The following is a 21,257-nucleotide window of genomic DNA, read 5'->3' as shown; positions in this document are numbered from 1 at the left end:
AGAGGGGGTATAATTACCCTGGTCCAGAGTGGCCCCAGGTCTTGTCTGGCAGACTGAGTTATATCTATCAGGGCCTTTTAAAATGCTGACTTGGCTCCTTAGAAATACAAAACCCAAAACATCATTTATAAAGGTCACTGGGAATGGCCTGGGTCAGAATAACTTGAGTCCGTTTTGTGCCAATGTTTCGGAAGAGGAAGTTGCTGAATACTTAAAGCTTCTTGAGAGTACTATGTTGCTAAATCCAAACAAAGAATGAAAGAGGTTTATAGCTTTTTTACTCTATAATTCAAATGCCAATCTAGCAATAAAATATGTTCTAGAAATTCCAATCAGAGACTTCTATCATCTGACTTGGAAACCAACTGTGCTCTCAGTGAGCACAAAGATTTACCACCTACAAGTGCTGTAATTCAGTAGAATTATGCAGAGGTGAAGAGCGTGAAAAACTCTCACTGTATTTTAAATGCAATGAGAACTATGCTTTAAGAAATTCTCTGAAACCTATAAAAATGGTTCTATTTAAAGAAAGTAGTGGGAATCAATGTATAAGAATTCTTAAATTCAGGAATTCGAGTTTACCTTTCAGAGTATGATTTTTTTTTAAGGCAAGTGAAAATGACTACCAATGGTTATCTTTCAAAGAGAACAAGTGAGAGAACACGAAGTAGTTAACTCCTAAATTACACATTAAGAGCCCCGACAACTTTTTGCTCCAACTATTTGAGAAGTTGAAGCAAGAGAAGAGGAGTTCAACTCCAGAGAGGGACAGCTCTACAAAGTGCTCCAATAAACTCAGGGCAGTAATTTTGAACCTAAGTTCCTTCACAGAAAGTAACAATTATTTGTGGATTTGTGAATCCATATATCAAAGTCTTTTGAATGTGTTTTATGATTTTAAAAGATATCAGGGCTATCCTGGCAAAGCCAGTGCATATGGTCCTCATACCAACGAGCCCCCACTTCTTCATTTGCTCTTATTCCTCCCACACATGGAATACAGCTGCCTTGTACAAAACTGATGCAATATAACTTTGTCACTTATATCATCACCTGAGCACTCGGATACCACCCTGGGAAAGCCAAGCAAAGCAAGTTTTTCAAAATAATGGTATCAGTGGACCTTTTATAGACATATTTGAAAGCATTTCACAAGCACAAACACAATCCCTGAATGGGTTATAAAACAAAATTTTCAAGTGGAGGGATGCAATGAACTTTATGGTCTGATACATGTAAGAGATACACCAAGAGTTTTAGAACTGCAACGTTACTAGCACTTTAAGTTTAAAATAAGCCAGTTGGCCAACATGCCATAAGTGAAATCTCTGGCTCTCAAATTCCTCTTCTCTAGAGATGATAAAATCAGATGATCTCTGAGGTCCCTTCCAATTCATTTATTTCATGGTTCTCCTTTCTCTGTATACCTTATAAATATTTTGACTGAGAATCAGATTCTAGCTCCCTGTATGTAGCGGATGTTACAGAACCTCATTCACTGATGAATTCCCCTTAACAGAAGCTCATACAAAAGCAGATGACTGCATCTACCACATGAAGATACAGGCACATGACTACCACATAGCACGTAAGAACACGTACTAAAGTGAGACCTTTTTAACAGTAAACAAAAGACCACATTACAGATGTATCAGACTCGTTTATTCCTTAGAAAAATAAGAGTGTATTGGACAATGATGTTTTCAGTTTTTACGAATATCATTCATAAATAAAAACACAACTATCTATATAAATGCCTCTTTAGGTAAGTCAGTAATGGAAAGCTATAATTTTAACTCAAATTACATAATATAAAAATACATAGCTCATCCACACTGCTAGAATACCCTCAAACTCATTTAAAAATAGGATGGCCCTAACTTTTTCAGCATTATTATAAATACAATATTACATTTGTCCTTATTCTCTTTTATGATAGTTCTTTTTTAAGACTTAAAATGTAGTGTTTGTACTTTTTGGAATTTCTGATAAATAGATCACAATTTAATGTGAAATTCACAGATTCTGTGACAAACCAACAGTATTTACACATTCACATATAGCACAACGTGGTGGTCAAGTATTAATGATAGTAATTAACAAACTATTAAAATACTAAGAAAATCACCATTTTAGCAATTTAAATCCTTTATGACAGGATAATTTATATACAGCAATACATATTTACAAATAACTTTAGAAAAAAAGTGTATCAATTTTTTTGATAATCAAAAGTACTGATAGGTTTTCTGTATTAGTTTTAGCCTCACTGTAGAAATGTTTTGTCTCAATTTAATCAATGTGCTGATTAAAGACAATACATTAATAGTAAAATTATATGTATTAGTGGTACATTTGTGTGTGTGTATAAACCAATCAAAACTCAGGTTGTGAATTAAAGCCATTTAAAAGGCAAATTGAAGACAAAAATAATGTTACTGAAGCTGTCTTTCTTTATGTGTTTTGCAGCTCTAGTAAGATCCAATAGACAATTCAACACGCTACTTTTGTTAGTATTTTTCTCCTGCTCTTTTTCACATTAATTTTGGTGTCTCTCTACTAACTACATAAAACAGGACTCTCATCAACACCTCTCCTAGAAGTCAAATGAGTTTGATGAGGTGCTGAGTATTTTCCATTTTACTTTTCTATATTTACCTGGTCCAACAACACTCTTAACCATATAGTTTTTCTTCCATCTTATTTGGGTCATTTGTTTTCACCCAGTCATCAGGGTACACCGAGGGAACTGGCCCTGGATCAAGGTAAACTGTGTGCCTACGTATAAAATAATCATAATTTGAGGGTTTAGAATGTCAAACATGTTATACTAAAACTAACCAGGGATTCAAAAATTAACACCATTCTAAAGGCACACTTATTCGAGCTCATGGCATAATCTGAAGCGTACTCTACTGAATCCTGCATAGCTGAGTGAACAAACACTGGCACTTCATGTGGTCAGAGCAGCTGAAATGGCCTTTACAGGAGTTCTAACTTCTTGATTTTGGTCTGGATTTTGAAGGGGCATGCTGCCGGGATTTTCACACTGTTCATCTACCTTTAGGGAAGCGGCGTGTTCTTGACGATTTTTGTTCTCTTCGGCAAATCCTAATGTCACACTCTCCCCAGAAGGCTGAAATGGCCTCCCCAAATGAACCACCTGTTTCTCTGCTTCGGCTTCTTGTTCATGCAGCAATCTCTCCACCTCCACCTCAAGCTCCAGAGTCTCCTCGTCAGCTTGTACATCCAGTTGTTGCATCAACTCTTCCAACTTCTTGGCCTTGCGGAGCTCATTTTGCTGTATGATTGTACAGAGGTGTTCAGTGAGTTGCTCTTTAATTTCAGTCTTACGCTGGAGATCTAGCTTTGCTGTAACATACTCTGCTTCAGCCTTGTCAAACCGCTTCCTGTAGGGACAGGTACAAAGATTGGTCCATTGGTTTTCCACTTAAGAAGACATTCAAAGGAGGGCCTAAAAACAATAATTAAACTCCAGAATTGGGGGGGAAGGAAGTATAATGAAGACATGGATACTAATATTTTATGCACATTTGTCCTACATGTCAGACAAACCAGGCTGTTCCTGCTCAAACTTTTACAACATCCACATTTGGGCCCTTCTAATGTAATGACATTCTTCTGCATTCATTTCTTCTTCCCGAAGCGGGGCTTGAATGAAAGCAGGCTGAGAGGTTAATTCAGTGGTGAGCTAGCTCTGGTCAGGGAGAGCCCTGATTTGCAGTGTTTGTCAATTTCTGTATTATAAATACTACCACCACTATGGCCAATTTCAGGCAGTTAATGTGCCATCACTGACTGCAGAATTGGAAAGAGATACACAAAATCTGTTCTTGTGAACCAGTGCAACCTAGCTCCAGCACACAATTGGTCAAAATGTATGAGAGGTAAAACAACAGGAGAAGGAAAAAGTAGAAAATCTGCATCTCTTGATTAGTGGATTAGAAAAGGAAGAATTTTGGTGGAGAAGGATATGGACAGTGGTTGCAAGGTGAATGTAAATGGTATTAGGTGAGGCAAAAAGCAAGCATCAAGTAGAACAGAAACATTTCAGGGTAGGTTTAGGAAGGGTTTCTCAATCTTGGCACTATTGACAACTTGGACCATATCATTCTCTGTCGTGGGGAGCTGTCCTGTACGTTGTAGGATGTGCAGCAGCATCACTGACTTTCTCCCACTCCCGCTGGTAGCACCCGATACTTGTAATAACCAAAAAGGTCTCCAGATGTTATCAAATGTCTCCTCAGGGGCAAAACTGCCCCCGGTTGAGAATCCCTGGGTTAAGTTGTTCTCTCTCCATTCTGCAACAACAGATTACTGTTAGACTTTGATTAAGGCATTTTATCTATTTACATTTATGTAAACTGCAAAGAGAGGCAACGCCAATCTTAGAAATAAGGTAATTCTACTGGGGAAGTCACCCTGTGATCTCTCTTTTTTTCTTTTGTATTAGGTTGACACAAAAAGAAAAATTATCATATGTCGGTTCACTGTCTTTTGCCTTTTCCATATAATTTGTTCCCTTTTTTTTTTTTTTTGGCCAGGAAAAGAGACTGGCCCACATTTATCAACTAATTGTTCAGTTTAATAACCACTACCAGTTGTGAAAGCCATGGTGCCTTACCTGTTATGACTGCCTACATCAACGCAATGTAGTAAGTAATTTCTGGTACTACAGTTATAGCAAAACAGAAAGTTGTATCTCCTAACACAAGATTCTCTGTCTTGAAAAAGAATATAGTGAAAAAATGAAAGGCTTTGATTTTAGAAAACCCATGGTTCAAAACCTGCCTTTGCCTTTTACTGTGTATGTACCTGTTTTGGTCAAGGCCTTTTCTGGATGTAAAGAACAGACACCCAGTCAAACTAGCTCAGGTGAAAAGTGGGTTTTATTGTAGGATACAAGAGGCAATTTCACAGGCATGTCATCAGAATCAAAAGCTATTCTCTTTAATGCTTAGAAACCAGTTTCTCTCATTTTCGCTTTCCAATCATACTCATAGCCCAATATGGCCACCAGCTGTGGCTCTACATCAAATTCACTCCACTCAATTTCTCAGTGTTCGAATTCCAGGGGAAGGACCCGGGTTGGCTTAGCTTGGCTCACATCAGTTTGAACAGAGCTTAGTGTCCAGCCATGCCTGAACCACCCCTATTTAGCCTTTGGATTAAATGTTCTGGAGTTGGTAGCCCATCTTCGTTCTAATCAGGTGTGCCCCAGGGTCAGCACCATGAGTATAAAACACAGCTAGGTTCCTAAGGAAGAGGCTGGAGAATATACATGCAGTGTCTGAAAACTCCAGTATAGTGACCCTTGGTAGTATCTTCATCTGAGTTTTGGTTTATTTGTAAAATGGTGATGATACTATTACTTCACAGGAGTGTTAAGGATTAAACAGTATAAACAGGGCAAGCGTCTAGCCCAGTGCCTGGCAGGCACTTAAGAAACAGAACTTCTCCTTCAGAGCACCAGAATCAAAAAGCATTGCTAGTTTATCACTAAATGAGTACTCTAACTAAAACTAAAATTATGCAAAGTTTAAGGACTCAGTATTTATACTTGAAAACTGTTATTTACATAATGTTCATTTACCGCACTTAATTTTTTTTTTTTTTACTGTCATCTAGTAACTGTAAGAATGAGAAAGTTAGCTGTTTTTCAATTACTCTCTATGTTAAAAGAATTGTTCCAAAGGAGCTTTGTTGGACATATGAATCCCTTATTTCCATACTTTGTAACATATCCTGTTTATGAATGTTCTTGCATCAAGCTTAAGAGCTCTGACAATATTCTCTACAGGTATATGAAAACCTTGCCCCTTCCCCCCAAGTCAAACCTCCTTTCTGTGGTCTGAGGTCCCCTCGGCCAGCCAAAGTCAGTAAAGATTTACTGATGGAGCTCATGAATGCTGAATTGAAATTAAATTTGCAAATAGGTCCCTAGGTTTCCATTGATCTTTCACCCTGGATAAATCACTGAAGATTTTGCATTTTGTTTATTTATTTAAAGTTCTTCTGGCCAGAAACATGCATATATATTCTTGCACAGAGTGATTTATGTTTGAAATATTGATTAATTTCACAAACTGCACTATGAGCTGGAGGGTCAGGTGGATAATACCAAATCAGAATATGATGACATGTTTTGGAACAGAATAATACGAGCATTATATATAACACAGTAAGCTAAATTGAACTGGAAATGTAATTACAGAATTGTTTTGTTATTTTAAAGGGACATCGAGTGATTTAATGAATGTTATTTAAAGGGTTCTAGAATCTGTCTCTTGATTTTGGTATCCTGAAATTTTTTAAGAACTCAATAGTTAACCCTTGGCATGCTGTTAGGTTCCATGGGTCCACTTTCAGTTTTTTGGTTCCTTTTCTGAGCAGTTCTAACTATCTGTAAGGATCAACATATCAAGGTTTTTATCCTAAGAAAGGATAGAATAAAACTACATTTTGCAATTACTACATGGGTTCACTGGATCCTTTTATACATCTGAGATGCATTACAGGATTGTTGAGACAGGATATATTGTTGCTATATCTTGAAACATTCTGCCATTTTGTAACCCTGGGAATTATTTCCTTATTACTCATCAATTATTCCCATTTTGCAGGAAAAAAAATAAGAAAACAGAGAATGATAGAATGACCTAAAGGACGATGCCACAGTGAAATAAATCATCATTGTTTAGTTTCCTTATTGTGTTGTTCAAAGTATCACATCATCTTTCAAAAAGATAAAAAAAAAGACTAGAAACATCATATCTGTAATCTGTTCTCAGCTTTCACTGAACACAGTTCAGAATTAGTATTTTTCATTTTCTGCCCACAGTGACAAAGTAGAGAAAGTTGACAGATGAAGACATTTTGCAGCTATTAGACAAATCCTAAGATTTGTGGTAGGCTAAAAACATGACCACCCACAGATATTCACTTCTTAATCCCCAGAATCTGTGAATATTACCTTATATGGTAAAAGATGTGATTAAGTTTACAATTTTGAAAGGAGTTTATTCTGAATTATTCAGTTGGACCCTAAATATAATCACATGTATCCTTTTAAGAAAGAGGCAGAGGAAGTTTTGAGAGAGAAGAGGAGGAAGCAATGTGACTACAGAGGCACAGAACTTAGTGGTGCAGCCACAAGCCAAGGAGTGCCTACAGCCACCAGAAACTGAAGAGGCAAGGGATGGATTCTTCCCTAGAGTCTGTGAAGGAAGACTGACCCTACCAACACCTTGATTTCAAACTTCTGGCATCCAGAAAGGTAAGAGAATAAATTTCTGTTGTTTTAAACCACCCAGTTCGTGGTAACTTGTTATGGCAGCCCTAGGAACCTAATACAAAGGCCAAAACAGACAGTCTAGGTTCTAGATGGTGACACCAATGACATACATGAAATCTCGAGTATGAGACTTCAGAAAAACACATCCTAGATGAACTTGTTCTCAAAATCAGAGTCAATGACTGAAAAATATATTTCTGAGGATAAAAAGGAAATGTTATTCTCAGAGAATTAATAATTCCAACAGAAAGAACTCGATCACACAGTATTTTACAAGTACTCTGACCGTCTTGTGTTGTGAAAGTGTTGTGAAAGGATGTAACTGCATTCTTTCAGCTTTTTATAATGTTGGGAGTCAAGTTACTTGACATAAAGAGGTCTGCTATGCTTACATTCTTATTAAAATTTTTAATAAAGTTTTTTTCCACAATCCCTATTTTTACTTCTGCAAATTATACATAAAACATTTACGTATATATGTGTGTACATGTATGCACATGAATGTGTACATGTTAATGGGAATGTCTATTAAACATAAATAGCTAACAGTGATTATAGTTTTTCCTGGTCCATGAAGGGTCAAAGAAATGTTCTACACACAGCCACTCTATTTCACAAGCTGGTCTATGCAGCATACGGCAGCCTGGGAGTCACAGATGCAAACAGCAATAACTCTCAATTTGGTTCACTCCAAGTGCTGGTCTCCTTAAAGGGGTCTACTCTAACAGTGCTCTATAGAAGCCAATTTTAAAGCAAATTCTGGACTATTCATTATCTAAGAACCTTTTGTGGACATTGCATTGTACTATAAAACTACAATATTATTTTTATTTAAAAAAAAAATCAAGGAAATCTTCAATAGAAACTGGTTGCCCTGGGGATTAGCTACCAGTATAAATCTAAACCACAATATTCTATCACCAATCTCTAATTTCTCAATAACCACAGATGTAAATTTAGAAAATGTTGTCTTAATCTTATGCATGAACCAGATACAATGCTGGTCCTAGTCACAATCGTCTATGGCTTCTCTTTGACTTATCTCAAGAGCTTAGATTTTTAAAAATAGCCTCACACATACAATATGGATATTCACATACAACTATGTCAATACCAGTACCATGAGAAATTGCCCTCTTTAGTTTGTTAAAAGATGTAAAATTTTATGTAAATATAAAAATTTGCTAAAATTTCATTAAACATGTTTGTATATTACGGGATGTTTTCTTCTTTAACCAGTAATCCCACTTTCTTTGTGGTTCTCTGAAGGCTATAACTATGACATTTCTTATATTATGTTCAACATACAAATGCATCCTACTCCAGCCTCCTCTAGGACAGAATTAAAACATAATGAGATGATTTTCTGTTGAGGTATCCATAATAATCTGAATTATTCACGTAAAGGGCTATAAAGGCAAAAGAATGTTCCTCTGGTAAACTTAAGTTACAGAGAATAAAATATGCTAAAAATCTAGGATTAGTTTTATCTTAATAAAATCTTGGTTACCTCCTTAATGACCTTATAAATAGAAATCTGGAACCTCCAGTTATCAGCTACTGATGGCATTAATTTAAGCAGTTAATTAATAAAAGCAACAATTACAAAAATCACAGGGACACCACAAACCTCTTTCTTAATAAACAGTGAATTAAAAGCCATCATCAAGCATTTCCGCCTTATTAAATTGTTATATAAACATTCTGATGCTGTGGTTTACCCTGGACTAATGAGGCATTCTGATTGATTTCTAGTGTTACAGAGAGAGATGCAAAACTGAGTCATTAACACGGCATTCCCTTGTGAAAAAAGACAAACTAGGATGATTAAAGCAACGCTGAAAGGACTGAAAACCCTGAAATTGGACCTAATTTTTTGCCCTTTTATCTGCTTGCAAAGTTCATGTAATTCTTTACATGTGTTAGTTCATTTTAAAAATACTCCACGATGAATTTTTCACTAAAAAAATTCCAGTGGTTGAAACCAAGAAAACACATGATAGCAAACTATTATATACAGAATACAATCGAAAAGAAAAAAAAAAAAAAAAAGAGGAAAAACTTCAAGCTTTCGAGACAGAGTGGTATTTTCTTTAAATACTCATATAAAGCACTGGGTATTATATGAAAAAAATAAATCATGGAACACTACATCAAAAACTAACGATGTATTGTATGGTGACTAATGTAACATTATAAAATAAAATTAAAAAAAATACTCATAAGGCTTTTAAAAAAATAAAACAGGTTTTCTTTCTTTGATGAAAACTGAAATGAGAACTAGGATAATCTCTAAGAACCATCTCAGATAATCAAAATTTCTTAATAGAAAAATTGCAGACTTGGTGTTAGAATAATAGAATTTGGGGACAAGTCATACAGACACTTAAGAGTCCCAAACATTACACAGCTGATGGTTTAGCAAGAAAGACTAAAATGCAAATAAATAATGCAAGAAACGCTCTAACAGGAATATGAACAAAGATGGGGGAAAGTTAAGGAAGACTTCAAAAAGAAGAGACACTTGATTGAGTACAAAATAGGGATAAATAGAGCACCTAACGGTATTGTTATGAGGCTTCAATGACAACACACCTGAAAGCTCCTGGCCCAGGTAGCAATAAACATTAATTTACTCTGACTCCTGGTTCAGAGTTCCCTCAACTCACCGAGCATATGAATACTCGAGGCTGGCCTGATCGATCCGGTTTCTGAGGATTCCAATATCAGCGGACACCATGTCATCTAGAGCCTGTAACTCCTTTTGAATCCGCTTTAGTTTCAAGGTCTCTGCTTGAGTTCTTTTAGATCTAGAAAAATGAGTAGAAAAATAAAGACATTTTAAAATCACGTATCTATATACAATATAAGTGAAAAAAGCAGCCTACTGTATATACAATATGATTTTAATATATAATTTTTAAAAAAATTAGAAAAAAAACAGCACAAATTGAAATAAAATGCTGGCAACATTTTGATATATCTCTAAGACTGCATTTGTGCTATTTCCCTTATTATTCCAATACACAAAGGAAAAAGTAAGATTTAAAAAAAAAACTAATAGTTCACTTATAGGTCTCTCTTCATTCCATGAGAATGTGAACAGGCACTGAAAGAATATATCTGTATTCTCTTTACATGGAACACCTAACAAACCTTTCTAAATTTCTAGCCTTCAATTCTTGCTAAGCCCATTTTCATTTGTCTGATACTTAGTGGACAAAAGAACTGATGCCTGCATTTCTTTTTGTTTTGTTAAACACCATTTCTTTGTATTTTTGGTTTTAACCTTTTTAGGACCCATTTCCCCCGAACTTTCATTACTTTGATTCTTGTTTTTTAGGCACTACAGTTCCTCAAAATTCTTTCTGGGGCTCAAAACCAATACTCTTTTTTTTTTCTTTGTTTAAAAGCACATTCAACCTCAGTCCCCTCACCACCTCCAAATACATGACACACTGAAGAAACAGAATAAACAAATACAAAAGCCAACCTTCAATCTGATTTCACTTACTTCAAAATTTCATACCCATTCTCACAGAATAAACTCCCCCAGAAAACCACTGTATTGCAACTTATATTCTCCTGATTTCTACTCCATTATGCATTTTCCCTTGTTTTCTGCCTACAAAAGTTACCAGTATGATTCTTTTACTTCAAGTACTTTGCTGGTGCATTTATTAATATCTAATCAGGTTATATTTCCCTACTTTCCGCCTGTACCAATACTGTCTTCAACCAAATACATGTAAAGAACAAGTGCTGAGCCTATAAATCTTTTTGTAAAATCCCCAGTGAACAGCCTCCCCAACCATTTCCAAAATGAAGACTACTGAAGTGATTTCCAAAATCACTATTCACTTTCAATAATCACATTTTTTTTCTTGAAATGTAAGTTCAGTAAGTTGCATGTTTCCTATGTTTCATGAAAGATCAAGGGGGACCAGCTGGAGAAAAAAAAAAAATCATCATTTCAAACACATATATCCCTGACAGATAAAATTCTGAATGACTCTCACATACCTACCTGCCTTTCTCTCTAGCCCCGTCCCTTCCCCTCCCCCGACACATACGTCAGCTTCAATAACCAATAGTTTTGCCAGGCTTTTCTGGAGATCTGAAAAGAAAATGCCAAGAATACTCGCTTGCATTTCATTCTCCCTATTCTCAATCATTGCTTCACTGACTAAGCTTGGTTTCCTAATGCCACAGCACACCGGAAATTACAAACTAAAAGGGCAGGAAGAGTGGGTGAGGGGTGGAAAGTGGCTCAAATGGGAATGTTGCTGTTGGAGGCCAACACAGTGCAGTAAAGGAAAAGCGACTGCCGACAAACTGACACTGGGAGGTGACAGAAATATCAAAATGCACACAACAGGGCAGAGTGCTCACAATGGTGACCTTGAGTCACTGATGAAAGGTTGTATCATGTATCAGTGGGGGAGGTAAATTATTCAAGGAAAACGTCCATAGAAAAACACAATTAAGATTTCTGGGAGTGGAAGTCACTTATATGGAATAAATAATCTTACTTTTCTACATATCACATGATTAAAACATCCCCACGTCAAAATTAAAACCTGCACTTGTTGCTAATGCACTTATACTGACGGCTATTCTCCACTTCCTTCAGATGTGTAGATGGCTAAAACTGAAAACACTGATGCTGATTCTGAAGCTTTAATTGCACCTGTATTCACAATTTTGGCTTACAAAGTCCTACTTAATAAATAAACATCGGAATTTCAGTATCATTTATAAAGCATAATTTGTTTAGTTAGCTTTAAAAGTAACACTGTAGAGGGGCACCTGGCTGGTCGGTAGAGTATGTGAATCTTGATCTCAGGGTTGTGAGTTTAAGACCCACATTGGGCGTGGAACCTACTTTACAAAAACAAATTAAAAATGAAAGTTGTAGAGAAAAACGTCAATTTATCAAAAGAGACAAGGGAAAACAAATATAAAACATGACAGAACTGATCGCAGATTACAAACAACTCTCCTAGTTCAGGTGCCTCACCTTTCTGCAATAGCTTTAGCCAAAAGAGCTTTCTTACGTTTATTTTTCTCTTCCATTAGCCGCTGTTCTTGCTGGAGGACTTCCCAACGAGATTTTTCTTGCCTAGGGAACAAAAAAAGTATAAAAAGTAGTTTCTGAAACCCCATCCTATACCTTACCAGGCTCAGTCCCCTATGTATAAAACTTAATCAAGCAGATTATGTCTATTTTCTTTCAAAAACCCTCTTAAAAGGAACCCATCTGCAGCTCATTATTTTGTTCTAATAGGAACAAAGATTATGATTTGAAGAAGGCTTACATAAACTGGCCCTTTGAAATCCATTATATGTATATAATCTAGGAAGCCACAAACTGGAAGCTAGAGTACTATGGCATTTCTTAGGAGAACAAAGTTGTATAAGTTAATTATGTATTAGATGCAAAATGGAGAGCAAAATAAATTGGTATGTAGCTAATGTCATGTTCTGTCTTTTAGAGCTTTCTATAATGAAAGTCTCTACCACCTAACACCTTCAGCAAAATAACCAATGTTTATTTTATTCATTTTTTTTCAATATGCTTTCTTCTTTCCAGATCTCAAACAATTTTAAACAGAGCGAAACACCATGAGCTAAGATTTGAATGTTGGACTACTGAGAAACTTCAAAGATCTGAAAACAGTTTTCCCTCTGTTCAATTCTGAAAGACGTAGATTAAAATTTCCCATAAATTCAACAACTGGATGTCAACTCAAACAAGGTCATGACAAAGCTATTTATTACTTTTATTGACATTTCTTATGTCCATTGTATCAAAATTCTCTAGTCCGAGACCTAGTAACCACTTCAGCTTCCACATCCTTCTTCACCTCCCTCATTCTCTACTTTCTCTGGCCTCGCTTTTGCCTCTTCCAGAGACATGCGATGCCATCTCTGAGCATCCCGTAGGATAGAGCTTTCCTTTCCCCTTCTTATAGGCTCAGAATTCCTCTTTTTCAATGACAGTTCTTAAGACTGCATGTCTTCTATGAAAATTTTCCCAAGTACCTAAAAAAAAAAATTATTTTCCTAACAACATTCAATCTAAATTGTCCAGCTCAATTTAAACCCACCCTCCCCTGCTTGTCTCAGGTCTATGCTGGTAAACTACATTTAAAGACATTTAAATATATGCACTTGTTCAATGTTGTTCTCATAAGTCATGTGGCTTTATATCTCTTGTAAAAAAGAAAAAAGAAGATAGCAGGAGGGGAAGGATGAAGGGGGGGAAATCAGAGGGGGATACGACCATGAGACAATGGACTCTGAAAAACAAACTGAGGGCTCTAGAGGGGAGGGGGGCGGGAGGATGGGTTAGCCTGGTGATGGGTATTAAAGAGGGCACGCTCTGCATGGAGCACTGGGTGTTATGCACAAACAATGAATCATGGAACACTACATCACAAACTAATGATGTAATGTATGGTGATTAACAGAACAATAAAAAATTTAAAAAAATGATTTCTTGGTTGTGAACTCATAGCATGGAATCCGGATCAGAGAAATCCTAAGATACTGTGAAAGACTCAGAAAATGGAAAACAGAAACAAATGACATCCTGATAAATCAGGAGGAAACAAAACATGAGTGGATATTAAAACATAAGCTCTAGGATAAATATTTTGAGAATTCACAAGTGATAGAATGGCAATTTCCATAAGAATGTTTCTAAATTCTGGAGGTTGTTTCTAATACAAGCACATTAAATAAAGAATAAAAAGAAATCTAATGATGGAGCTGAATCGTTTTATTAGTTCTCTCAATTTCCTAAATTTCAACTTTTCTTTGACCATCCCTTTGTATCTCTTCACAAACACCCTTTTCTGGGCCAATGGAGATGCAGTCTGGAAGGTGAAGAATAGGTTCGATATGGGGGTGGAGTGAGTACTACACATAAGAACTGCTTCTGGTGACGGTAAAGGGCAGAGACTTTGGATCCAGAAAGACCTGTATGTGAACCCCAACTCTGTTATTATTAGCTATGTATTTGCTTTAGGAATAAAGTTATCTTTTCTGAGTCCAAGATATCTCATCTACAGAGTGAAAATCATGAACTGGTACTGCAAAGCTGCTGCAAAGACTAAGTGACATAACATGTATAACATACCCAACACTGACTGGTTTACAACACATTTAGGGCGTAGCTAATCTTTAACAGGTTATCCATTACACTTCTAGGTTAGAATATGAAAGAGAAAATGTTAAAACTATTATTTCTTCAAAGCCTAAAGGAGAAAAAAAATGGAAAATGGAGAAAGTCTCATGGGTATATAGACTTACTAACAATTCCACTTTCTTTTTTTCCATTTTGTAATCTGGCTTCGGGGGTAGAATCTCGGCGTTTTTGTGACTATCATGGGAATTCTCAAGTCCCAGTTCCCTTGGTTGACTTTCAACACCCTGTGGTTTTCCATCACCAACAGGAGAGGTAAGTGTAAGAGGACTAGAAGGAACCGGGAAAGAAGAATGTGGTTTTGAACTATTAAAGCTTGGTTTTGGTGCAGAAAGCAGCTGCTCTGGAGGTACTGAGGTTGATCCATCTTGAAGTCCAAGTTTTTGGCTTTGCTCTTGAAGGGCTTTTTCTCGTTGAAGTTGTTGTCGACTTTTCTTCACAGGAAGACGCCGCTGTGGTTCAAATGGATCTGTGTGAAAAAGAGAATGGAGAAAAATTCCCTTGTGTGAGCAGCAAATAATTAGAATTTCTCTAAGAAAATAAAGCATTAACATTAAGCTTTGATAATAATTCTACAGGGTTTCTCCCCTCTACCACAAAAGCCCAGGGAAAAACACCCATTTTCCTGTAGCGTTTTAACAGTTCTCCAATCATACTGTCCCAACTCAAAATTTACCTTAAGAAGTCCATTTGTCTGTTGAGTTAGGCCTCAGAATAAAAAGCAAGGTTTCTTTTTCAACTTGAATTGAGAACTGCCTCAAGAATCAACTAATTTGACCAAACAAGGTAGACAAATGAATTCTTGATAGGTCTTAAATTTGATTTATGATTCTATCTGCTCTCCTGAAATAAAATGGTGGTTGCGTTTACAGATGGGCTGCACCTTTCTTAAAGAATAGCAGATCTTAGGCCAATCTGATACACAGGTAGATGTAATGCATAAAGTATAACTGAATGAAATCTCTTACTTCTAAGAATGCTAGTTAACCCTCAATTGTTAAAACCCTTTCATTTTCCAGAGCAGTGCAAGGTTGTGTTCCCCAAAGTCAGTTAGCCATTAATTAATATACGCAAGCTAATTTTAATAGCAGTCTAAGCAAACCAATAGAGGAAGATAAAACAACTGGGAGAAATTTTTTTAAAAAGCACTATAAAATAAATAATACCCCTATTATACTTTTTGGGTTGTCCATGCCAGTGTTAACCTTTCAAGACAGAGTACTGGAGAATTTACTCACATTCACACAATATTTAATAAGATCTGTAAATGGTATTATTTACAAAATACCTGGGAAATGAAATTGTGATTAAGTCCTTGTAAATGAACTTAAATAGGGCTTTTGAAATTCTGCACGTTGACTTCTGAAGCAACACAAGCCTGGTATTTAAATCTCCCAAAGGAGAATTAAACGCTCTGGAGTCACAGCTCTAGTACTGCTTTTGTCCAGCTCAATAACCTTAGGCAAGTCAATTAATTATTCCATACTTCAGTTTCTTCCTATGCCAAAGGGGTTGGAAATTTACCTGGTCTACTTAACTCATGGAATTGGTGTAAGGATTAAATGAGATAGGTAAAGAAAATATTTTTAAAAGATAGATGTACCATTTTTGATGTTATTATTGTTATGTTTGTTAAAATGTTATTATTGTTGACTTTTGCCAGAAACACAAAGTAGCCTCCTCTATTTTAGGACAGGAACTTATTCTTAACCACTGATCTTTATTCACACCATCAGAAAATGTCTGTTCACTTCCCAGTTACACTCACTTAGCTGAATTAATAGTCCCTATGAAATCCAGTACTGCCGCTGCCAATCTATTTTGCATTTTCACAGAACCTGTGTATAAGATTAAAATTGCTACAATAAACAAGTAACGAATAATAAACCAAACAATAAACAAATTCAGTCCACTTAAAAACAGAACATATGATATAAAAACTCCTGGAACTAATCAACCATTATAGTAAGGTTGCAGAATGCAAGATTAATATACAAAAGTCAAATGCTTTCCTATGTACCAACAACGAACAAGTAGAATTTGAAGTTAAAAACATGATACTATTTGCATTAGCACTAAAAAAAAAAAAATGTAATACTTAGGAATAAATCTAAGAAAGTAAGTACAAGATCTGTAAGAAAACTACAAACTCTGATAATGAAATCAAAGAACTAAATGGAAAGATATTCCATATTCATGAATAGAAGATTCAATACTGTCAAGATGTCAGTTCACCCCAACTGGATCTATAGATTCACTGCAATCCCAATCAAAATCCCAGCCACGATATTATGTCCATACTGACACAATGCTTCTCGAGTTTATATGGAGAGGCAAAAGACTCAGAAATAGCTAACATAATATTGTGAAGAACAAAACTGGAGACTGGCAGTACTTGACTTCAAGACCCACTTTAAAGCCACAGTAATAAAGACAGTGGGTATTATGAAAGAATAGACAGACCAACGGAATAGAACAGAGAGCAAAGAAATAGACAAAATGACCAATGAAATAGAACAAAGAACCCAGAAACAGGTTCATACAGGTATGAAGCACTGGTATATGACTGAGATAGCATGGCCTATCAAGAGCAAAAGGTGGAATCATTCAATAAATGGACTTGAGGAAAAAACTACTATATGGAAAAAATAAAATCAGATCCATACCTCACACCATATAAAAACAAACAAAACATTCTCCAAATGGGTTAAGAACTTAATGGCAAATCAACACTTCAAAATTCTTATTAGAAACACATTTCTTTATGCAGTGTTTGAATCTGTTGTAGCTTATAATAAAAATGATTGTTAAAAACTCTTAAAGAAGATAGGAGGAAGGGTAAAATGAAGCAGGGGGAAATCGGAGGGGGAGACAAACCATGAGAGACTATGGACTCTGAGAAACAAACTGAGGGTTGTAGAGGGGAGGGGGTGGGAAGATGGGTTAGCCTGGTGATGGGTATTAAAGAGGGCACGTTCTGCATGGAGCATTGGGTGTTATATGCAAACAATGAATCAAGGAACACTACATCAAAAACTAATGATGTAATGTATGGTGATTAACATAACATAATAAAATTAAAAAAGAAGAAACTTCAAAAAACCTCTTAACTGAATATAAGGATTAACATCTTATGGTAGGGTACTACCACCTAATGGTAGGGTAGTAAATTCTTAAGACACAAAAATGTTGACGAATTTGACCACCTTAAAATTAAATACTTTTTCATCAAAACGTAAAAGTTAAAAGACAAGTTACAAGCTAGGAGAAGATATTCAGAGGAGAAGATACTCATAATATACCAGGCAAAGAACTAGTATCAAGAATAAATAACTCATGAATATTTTCTTTAGACACTGATGGCACTGTAGTGGCACTGTTTTTTTTATTTCCAGTTTTTTAGTATGAAATAAGTCATACATCAAATACATGTATGTGTTATAGACATATCCAACCTGTATGGATTATTAAAAATAGTAACATTTTAACAAATAAAACATGACTATAATAGACATAACTGCTATTTAATGATAGACATGTTATCCTCTCTTTTGGAACACATAAGATAATTGTATTTATTGCCCTCCAAATCATACTACTTGCTTTTGTTAAATGAAATGTAAGTATGAGTGACACCTATAATTTATTGATGGAAGCATTTAGTTACCAATGCTCAATTCTCATGCCATGGTGAATTCCTAAATGATAGCACCAAAACACAATATGAAGTAATTATGTGGAAAAGAGTGACCTGACAGTCCGTATTAGACATGAAGCTAGAGTGAAAAATAAATCTTTTATTATTTTAAACAATTGATATATTAGGGCTATTTGCTACTGTAGCATAATTTGTCTCAACTTGATTTCATTACCAATACTTTTGAAATTCCCTATGTATTTGCCCCTTCCTGGTAATATTCCCTTGCCTTTCTAGTATCCTGTATTTTGATGTCCTATTTTCCCAAAACAATATACCTGCTTTGTATGACTTTGATCTTCTACAAATGTATCAGGTTGTTCTTCTGCAACTTGCTCTTTTCATGCATTATATTTATGAAATTTACACGTTAATGCATGTGGGTATACTTCATATATTCCCATAGCTGTAAAGCAATCCAGTGGATGGTTATATTACAATTTATTTATCCACTTTTTTAAATGAACAATTGGTTTGTTTCCACCTTTTTAATATTATAAATAAGAATGCTAAGAACAGGGCACCTGGGTGGCTCACTGGGTTAAGCATCTGCCTTCAGCTCAGGTTGTGACCCCAGGGTCCTGGGATTGAGCTCTGTGTCAATCCTGCTCTGTGGGGAGTCTGTTTCTCCCTCTCCTTCTCCCTTTGCCTGCCACTCCCCCTGCTTGTGTGCACGCTCTATCTCAAATAAATAAAATCTTTAAAAAAAAAAAAGAATGCTAAGAACATTCTTGATCTTTCCTAATGTGCATATGGTTTTCTCTAGAGTACCGTCATGCTTACTTTTGCTGGCAACCAACTCCATCTTCAAGGATTACTTAATTATATTTTTAAGGTTGGAGAATTTTTAAGGAAGGAGCCTTAAAAATTAAAAATCCAGATTTTCTAGTTTTACAAATGAGAAATTCAAGGCAAAAGATTTAGAGGCAGAGCTAGGAGATCTACATGCCAATCGCGGTGTTTGGCTATGAGTGTACAAAGATGCTCCGTAGGATGGACATAGACTAGTGGTTGGTGTCTACGCTCTAACATCTCACTATGGAATGACAGGCCTCGAAGCTAACGTCCTTCCAGCCCCACTCTATCCCAAATTGCAGAGATATTTAGAAATGTACTTCTACATAATGAATCTATTGTTATAATTTAGTTGGCAAACTCACCTCTGCCAACACATCATCTCTGTGAAATCTTCCCAAACTCCACCCAACCCCCAGCACAGTCAGGTTCCTGCTAGCTCTGTAGTAAGCTCTTGTAAATTTTCTACTACCCATTATATTATAGTTTGTCTCATTAGACTATCAGCTCTTTGAAGGCAAGGATGATGCCTTGTTCATCTTAGTATGTGTAATACAAAAGATGACACCTCTAACTTTGGGTCAGACCAAAAGCAGGAATACTTGTATTCTGTATGTTCAAATATGTGAACAGATGTTCAAAACACAACAAAAGATTTTGAGAACATCAAGCTAAAGTCAATTAATTACACACTGTAGTATAACTTTTATGATACAATTTTTTAAAGGCCTCTGGACCAGTCAAAAATTCCTAAATCTATATAATCTACACTGGCCTTATGTTACTACTTTATTTCCTTTTCCACTTGTCAGCCTTAGATTATTTTTAAATCTATGCTAATAATGCACAGACTTACCTGAGCAACATCCAATTTGATCACAAACTCTAACAAAAAGCATGCCAGGGCTCATTTAATTTTCTCCCACAGTAAAGTATATAAATTATGGTACTCAGGGTGATGTAGTGTCCACTACCAGGATCACCAAACAGAATTTCACGAAATTTCAACCACAAACAAAGCATAGTTTATACGAAGAGTTTCTCACCAAATAACAGCAAAAGTAATTCCTTTATTAAAAGAAAACAAAATAGTACGACTTCCAGCGAGGGAAGCACAAACTTTTAGCTTACAACAAAGTCAACAGGTATAATTTCACATGTAGCCTCTCAAAAACTCTTGGTTTTCTCACTCTCAAGAGTTAGAATTACATAAGTCGTCTGGCAACCAGAAGTGAATGCAAGACTCCAGATGTATCAGGAAAAGCATCGTCTCTTTGCGTTTATTCAGATCCCGGTGCTTCCTTCTTCCCAACCATTGTCAACTTTGATAAATTCATCACAATTCTAATATGGTTTGTGCCCCTCCTCCTTCTTTTACCCGACCCCAACTCTCCAGCCATTGATTTATGCAGCAGTCTTCCCATAGGAGACAGCTAGGCTGTAGGCTCACTTCCTCTCCCAAGTCCCATTCCTTTCACAGGAAAAAGTCAAATCCAAATCCCTGAAATGGATTCCTGAACTTTCTTTTGTAAAAGAAAATCCCACTCCCCTGGACTCGCCCCTCCCTCCCTGGCTCCCAGTACATTCACCTCTGGAGCCCCTCAATCCCCTCTTCCCATTAGAGCTCCTTCCCCAAACACCAACACATTACCCTCTTTCCCGCCCCCTTCCCCTTCAAAAGCTGCAGCCCCGCCCCTTCCCCCAACAGACCCAAAGATTAAATCTCTGCCGGCACGTCCCGTTACCTTTAGCCTGCTTTAGTCGCCTCAGCTCCTCCTCAGAGAAGCCGGCCCAGCCCCGCGCCATCCGCCTCGGCTGCCAGCACCCCCAGAACGCCCAAACCTCAGAGCCTCGACTGCCAACACGACTACCAAGCACATCCGGGTTCTTTCCCGGCCGCGGCCGGCCAACCAATGAACGCTTCGAGTTCTGGCTACAAGGTCCCCTTCTCGCTTGCAGCAGGGCCCAGCTCCCTTAGAGTTGCCTCCGGCGGTGCCGGACCAACTGCCTGTGGAAATCTCGGCCGCGGGGACTTTTATGTCTTTGACCTCAGTCTGATCTCTTTCCCTATCTCTTATTCTCGTCGGTTTAATAGCTTAACGAGATAAGGGGAGAAGTGGCTATGGGGACGAGGGTGGAGATAAACAGGCAGTTAGGAAGTGGCTACAAGTCTGTGGCGGAAAAGAGCTGTCGCAACTGTCTCTTGGGGCCTTTGGGAAGTCACTGGGGCGGAGCCTTCT

At 36.7% G+C, this 21,257-nt stretch overlaps 1 protein-coding gene across 2 annotated transcripts; it reads right to left on the bottom strand.

Moving 5' to 3' along the window:
* Window positions 1-1,202: 1,202 nt before the first annotated feature.
* On the bottom strand, window positions 1,203-20,914 carry GORAB (golgin, RAB6 interacting). Of its 2 annotated transcripts, XM_073900003.1 has the most exons (5): window positions 20,763-20,914; window positions 14,637-14,994; window positions 12,336-12,437; window positions 9,985-10,125; window positions 1,204-3,410 (listed from the first exon to the last, which is right to left on the bottom strand). In XM_073900003.1, exons 1-5 carry the CDS (start codon window positions 20,821-20,823, stop codon window positions 2,954-2,956), a joined length of 1,119 nt encoding a protein of 372 aa, XP_073756104.1. In that variant the 5' UTR covers window positions 20,824-20,914; the 3' UTR covers window positions 1,204-2,953. The 2 variants fall into 2 exon arrangements, with proteins under 2 accessions (XP_025733820.1, XP_073756104.1); XM_025878035.2 differs by lacking the exon at window positions 20,763-20,914 and having other exon boundaries at window positions 1,203-3,410; window positions 14,633-14,772.
* Window positions 20,915-21,257: the final 343 nt, after the last annotated feature.

Source organism: Callorhinus ursinus, unplaced genomic scaffold (assembly GCF_003265705.2).
Source record: "Callorhinus ursinus isolate GAN/ISIS: 27379988/994484 unplaced genomic scaffold, GSC_fseal_2.0 scaffold13, whole genome shotgun sequence".
Taxonomy (NCBI): domain Eukaryota; kingdom Metazoa; phylum Chordata; class Mammalia; order Carnivora; family Otariidae; genus Callorhinus; species Callorhinus ursinus.
The sequence above is the reverse complement of the archived record's forward strand: the minus strand, read 5'-3'. Positions and strand labels throughout refer to the sequence as shown.

Bases quoted from the DNA above. Each gene is read 5' to 3' on its own strand.
- GORAB (XM_073900003.1), bottom strand. From the start codon at position 20,823: ATGGCGCGGGGCTGGGCCGGCTTCTCTGAGGAGGAGCTGAGGCGACTA. The intron at 12,438-14,636 runs GTTAGTAAGTCT...TTTGTTCCCTAG, and splicing joins GAAAAAAAGAAAGTGGAATT to GCAAGAAAAATCTCGTTGGG. The intron at 10,126-12,335 runs GTGAGGCACCTG...TCATTTTTCTAG, and splicing joins GCTAAAGCTATTGCAGAAAG to ATCTAAAAGAACTCAAGCAG.